The 6,000-nt window shown below is 28.4% G+C and overlaps 1 protein-coding gene across 2 annotated transcripts in view; it reads right to left on the bottom strand.

Annotated features, from left to right (window-relative positions):
• Window positions 1-5,297: 5,297 nt before the first annotated feature.
• Window positions 5,298-6,000, bottom strand: part of LOC100201021 (snake venom 5'-nucleotidase) — a 66,128-nt gene continuing 65,425 nt past the window's right edge. For both annotated transcript variants that reach the window (XM_065815026.1, XM_065815027.1), the window contains 2 exons: window positions 5,720-5,838; window positions 5,298-5,566 (listed from right to left, as the gene is read on the bottom strand). In XM_065815026.1, the coding sequence (XP_065671098.1) occupies window positions 5,318-5,566; window positions 5,720-5,838 (368 nt within the window). In that variant the 3' untranslated portion in view covers window positions 5,298-5,317. The remainder of the gene's footprint in view (window positions 5,567-5,719; window positions 5,839-6,000) is intronic.

The raw sequence follows: 6,000 nt of genomic DNA, 5'->3' as shown, positions 1-6,000 counted from the left end.
CCTGGGTGATTTAACAACCAGTCATTTTGAGATACAGAAAGTTTTTGTTTAAAAGGACCCAATACTGAAACATCAAGAGGTTGAAGTCTATGTGTACAATGTGGTGGGAATGTAAGTAAAACAATTCCATTTTATCTGCAAAAGTTGATCGTATTAATAGTAAAATGGCTTTTGTGGTTATTTAGTAATAACAAAATCTTGTTTTCTTTATTGCACTTTGAATGGAGCTTTAAATGTTTGAGCACTCGTATAAAAAGTTATCCTGTCATCCATCCACTACTAGGGTTGTTAGCAAATCCAACACAACCATTAGGTCCTCCTGTTAGCATACGCTCTTGAAATCTTGCTCTAGGATAAATAAAAACTGGTGGTATAGTGTTTCCGACTGCATTAATAATAGCACACATAATTACAAGCTTCCCTCATTCAGCTGAGACGTTTTGACCAACTTGCTTTTGACCACGCTGAGCTATGACATTTGGTGCCGGCACAACAGTCATGACACTTGTTTCGTCTATGTTAAAAATGCCTTCTTCTGTTAACTTATTGTTTACTTAATGAACTGTTTAAATAAGTCTTTTACAAATATAAAGGTCGTCCTTCAAATTCAAATATTACGCTTTGCATTAATGCAAAGATTTCATCACCTTAGGCTTATTCGCTTCTTTTTGAAACAACTTTCTTTCCCATCAATGTTACTATTGGAAAAGCTAGTATCTGTTAGTGTTAAAAAAAGTTACTACCTGTTAGTGTGTAAAAATATCTCGTGAAATTGATTCAATAAAATCATTAAAACTTTTATTAAATGATGGGAAAATAAAAACAGTTAAGATTATTTTAAAAAATTACTGAGGGTAAGAGATATTGAGGCTAAGAGATACTGAGGGTAAGAGATACTGAGGATAATCTAATAATCAGAAACACAATTAAAGGGATTAATTGTGTTTATGATTATTAGTCTCAAAAAATCAATTCCTGGTGTAATTAAAGCTATGCCAGAGACTTAGTCACTGGAGATTTTATTAAAGATGAAATAGAAAAAAGTTTAAATACATCAGGATCTGCTGGTTTTAAAATTTGCACATTGATTGCTGGTAACCATCCAACTTATGAGTCAGCTTTTCTTTTTTTTTTTTTTTTTAAAGATTCTATTTAATATATTTTAATAATATAGTTTATAGTTTTATCTTGTTTTTAACTTGTTAATGGCGATTACCGTTAATGGTGATTACAGCTGCATTTATAAAATGTTTGCGTATAGTTTTAAGCTTAAAAGAATATTTGTTAAGCATCAGCACCATATTCCTTAGCGTCTATCAACTGAGTTATAAATTTGTTCAAATTCTCAGTTATTTTCGGCTGTTAAACATTAATCCAAATCTTCAGTTTTTTTTTTTTTAACTTTTTCTCTTTTTCATCTTTTAAATCATCTCAAAGTTTGTTCTACAGTTTTAAAGTTTGTTCTTCAGTTTTAATAAATTAACACTTTTTTTCTTCTATTAAATTGTCTCAAATTCTTAAGATATATAAAGTAAAAAAAAAAAATTTAAGCAATAAAGACGTAGGTATTGAAAACTTGCTGTTTTGACCAATGTGTTCTGTTCTTAAAACTTTTATTTAGTTTTATTTATATGTATACATATACATACATAAATACACAAACTTACACACATACATGTATATACTCACATACATACACAGAGGCGATTCTACGAATAAAATAAGGGGAGTGGGGCGAATTCTTAAAAAGTACCTGGCTTCTTGAAAACAAAAAAAAAGGTCCTCAAAACTAAAATTTAGCCGACTAAATTGTGTCAAATACCCGACTAAATTCGTAAAAAACCCGACTATAACTTGAAAATCGCCTTTTTTGTGTGGGTGAGAATAGATTCTTTTAATTTCTTTTTAAAGGCTGGAAGGTAATTAATAAATCAAAATTAGATAAAAAGATTTTGTTCCGGAGACTAGCTGCACGATAAGCTATACAGAACTGATTGAATTTTGTTCGACATGATAACTCTATGAAGGGTTTGTAGAGTAAGTTATCATTTTGTAGTGCATACTTATTTTTTGTTTTTAAGGTAATAAAATCTATAAAAATGTGTAATGACGGATTGATTTTACATTGAAATATAAAACATAATTTTTTTCTCTTCATAAATATTACTTTAATACTTTTAAATAAAAACTTTGAATGCGAAAGTTTATTTTCAAAACAAACTAAGCGTATTGCGTATTTCTGACGATGATAAAGAGTAAGCAACTTACTTTTGCTTGTACTTCCACAAGCAATACTTGCATAGTTAGTATAACTATGTATAAATGATCAATAGAGTTAGATTAAAAGTTTTGTTCAAGTAATTTTTTGACTTAAATAAGACTCCTAAACTTTTAGAGACTTTCAATATGGGGTATCTATGTAACATTCTCATCAAGATAAATGCCAAGAAAATTGGTAAAAGTTTTCTTTTTTATTTCAAATTCATCAATAAGATTTTTTGGCATGTTTGTTGATTAAAAACGTTTTTTAGATATAGAGTGAAACAGAATGCATTTTATTTTATCAAAGTTTAAAGTCAATTTGTTGCATTTAAACCACTCAGTCAACTACGCATTTAAGTTCTTTATTGATATCAAAAAACAGCTCATCAATATTACTGTTTGATTAGAATAAATTCGTGTCATCTGCAAACATAGTACACCAAAAATTAGCTGCTTTACTTAAATCATTAATATAAATTAAAAACATAAGAGGACCTAGAATAGAACCTTGTGGAACACCACAGGTTATTTCAACATGTTTGTATGTTTCTTTGAAGGCCATCGAGGTAACAAGTTGCTTTGTATTTGACAAGTAACTATGAAATCACTTTAGCATATTGTTATTGATTTCATAGTATTTGAGCTTTCTAAGCAATATTATATGGTCAACGGTGTCGAAAGCTTTCGAAAGATCAATAAAGACTAATAGCGTATATTATTTTTTTTCGGAAGATTCTGAGATTTCCCGAACAAATTGAATAATTCGTGCTCAGTTGAAATATTTTTATTAAAGCCAAGCTGTTTGGTATACAGTATATTATTTTAGTCAAGGTATTTGAATATTCTATTATATATTATTTTTTCTAATAATTTCGAAAAAGTTGAAAGAACCGAAATGAGGCAATAGTTGTTAATGTTTGTTTTATTCAAAATTGCTTTGCATTTATGGATCAAATAAACCAGAAAAAATTTTTTTTATCAATTATAACGATCATATAATTTATTTGATGTATGACAGTATAAATTTGCTTAAAAACTTAAGAAATAATTTAATTAGTACCAAAATGTTTATTTTCCTACTATTATTTCAGTTCACTGATTGCAATTTTAGTATAAGTATGTCTGCATGAGATTATCTGCATATTTAGTATGTCTGCATGAGATATATCTTGGGGGTTGCTTCATAGAGTATATGAAAATAATGAAACTCTTTCAGCAAACTTAAGAAAGGCATCAAAACTAGCAAAAAAGTATTATATTTAGGTATCTATAAACAAGATGTCAACCTAGAGTTAAATATATTCCATGAAACAACTTCAGCAGCAATTCATTGTTTTTTGCCTAATGAATATTTAGCATCTGAAGTTTTAAAACTTATTAAATTATGGTGAGTAATATTCAATTCTAAAATGAAGTACTCTAATCATAAATATGGTAATGCATCTGTAATGGAAGATGTTAAACTACAGTTTTTGCGTGCGTTTGCTCACTGGGTTAAACAGTGGTAAATTTTGCAATACAATTCCACTGATAGATATTGTCTCAAGTCACACTTACTAATCGTAACATAATTGTAAATACGTAAATAATACGTAATCGTAATTGTAAATTAGTTCTAGTTTAATCAAAGATCTTTTATTTGAAAGATATATTCTTACCTCTAGTTTCCAAAGAGATCCATTAGAACGGCATTTTTTAAAGTACCATTAAATGAGTGGTGGCAGGTTTCTTGTTGGACTGCATGAACTAAATACTTCTGAGAGAATTTTGAAAATGAGTTCATTTTTAAAACAAAACTTTGACTTTTGGAAAATGGATTTAAAACTTCTTAAATCAATTGATGATCTAAATTCAATTTCAGAACTTCTAATAATGATATTCAGGAATGCGAGTTAGATAAAAACAGTAAAGAAGTTTCTAATTTTATTGCTGGATATTTGTGCAAAAAATTGCTTTAAAAGTTAAATGTGAATTATGTTGTTAAAGGTGATATCATTGATGTTAATATAGAATATGCTGAACTACTATCCTGACGAGGTCTCATAATTAATCTCAAAATTACTTGCAAAACCATGCTATTAATTGCTTTGCTATGCTTAATGCAATAAAAATTTACTTAACTTCGAAGTTCTTGGCATCAGAAAAGTTTACGAATATATTTTAAATGAATATAATTTGAAACAGTGCTTTGTTTGTGAGGATCATTTAGAAAATTGTTTTTAACAATGAACATCAGATTTTAAGTAACGGAAAGCGTATAGATACTTTATTATTACTTAATTCATTGGTTGTCAACACCATTCTTAACCGAGTCCTTTGCGTAATAATAGATTTTTCGTCTGTAGTTTGCGTTAAAACATATCAGCAGTAATATTTGTAATACTTGAACTATTCTAATAACAGTTTATTTAGTAGTTAAATTACACGGAACAGGATATAACCCTCCTAATAGAATTAATATTGATGAAAAACAGTATTGTATGCTCAGTAAGCTCATCAACAGTTATCCAGGCTAGCTAGTGCATGAAGATAATGTTCTGTGATAATTATGGTGGTAATCGAATTTTACTTTGAAGCAGTTGACCTAGATATTACTAACAACTTCGCTTGGTAGTGCATTGGGTGAGCGACGCGATTTTAACAGGTTGTAATTTGGTAAAATAAAACTTCAACTTATTGTTTTACTTTTCTTTTTTCTAACTTGTTCCCAAAGAAAGCAGATTTGCATTTTCCTACAAATATATAAATATGCAGGAAATTTCTTACAAATTTATATTAATTTAGTTCATCGGTCTTCGATTTGGAAAAAATCTTAAAATAAAGTAAAAGTTTTGTAACTTATATTTTGTACTTTTGAAGTTTGATGAAACTAAAGGTAATGAAAATAGAAAATGAAACTAAAATTTTAAGTTTAAGGTCTATTTTTACTTAAATTAGAGCGATGTTTTATTAACTCCACCACATTTCTACTTAAATTAGACCGATTTTATTAACTCCATAACAGTTTTGTCATTTTAATTTAATATACGCGTAAATTTATGAAATTATAATATAACTACATAAATAAATGTAAGACAATTACATTAAAAAAAAGAGAAGCTAAATATGGTCTCATCGATGAAGCAAAATTTATTTTAAAAGTTTGTTCTAAACTTCTTCCTTCTGATTGAACATTAACTGGTGAAATTTCTTTAATGTATGAAGTCACAAGATCAACAACATCTTGACCACCATCAAGCTTAGACACAGATTTTAGCATTTCATACCCATCACCGCCTTCGAGTATGTAATTTGGGGCGACGATCTAAATGTGCCGATCAATACGTATAGTAAAAAAAAAAAAAATTGGTACATAACTTTTCAAAAATAAAAACTTTTCAAAAAATTGGTACATAACTTTTCAAATATTTTCGAAAGCGTTGAAGTTTTTTAGAAGCTTTCTCAAAGTATTTTATACCTTATAAATTTTTTTATCGTCGACTGGTTCGTATCCTGATGAGCATTTACGACACGATATCAGTAATTCAATGATTCGTTTGTCCACTGGCATTTTAGAATTGTATCTCATTCGAATACCTATAAATTAGTGTGAGAAACAATTTATTTGAAAACAAACAAACAAAGATAAAATCTTAAGAGTTTGCACAACTTTATATTTAACATAATTGATTCACGATTAGAGACACGATTAGTTACGGGTACGGTTAGACACGATTAGTTTGTCTTATAATCGTAAAC

This window comes from Hydra vulgaris, chromosome 13 (genome assembly GCF_038396675.1).
Source record: "Hydra vulgaris chromosome 13, alternate assembly HydraT2T_AEP".
In the NCBI taxonomy this organism is placed as follows: Eukaryota; Metazoa; Cnidaria; class Hydrozoa; order Anthoathecata; family Hydridae; genus Hydra; species Hydra vulgaris.
This window is presented reverse-complemented; position numbering and strand designations above follow the sequence as displayed.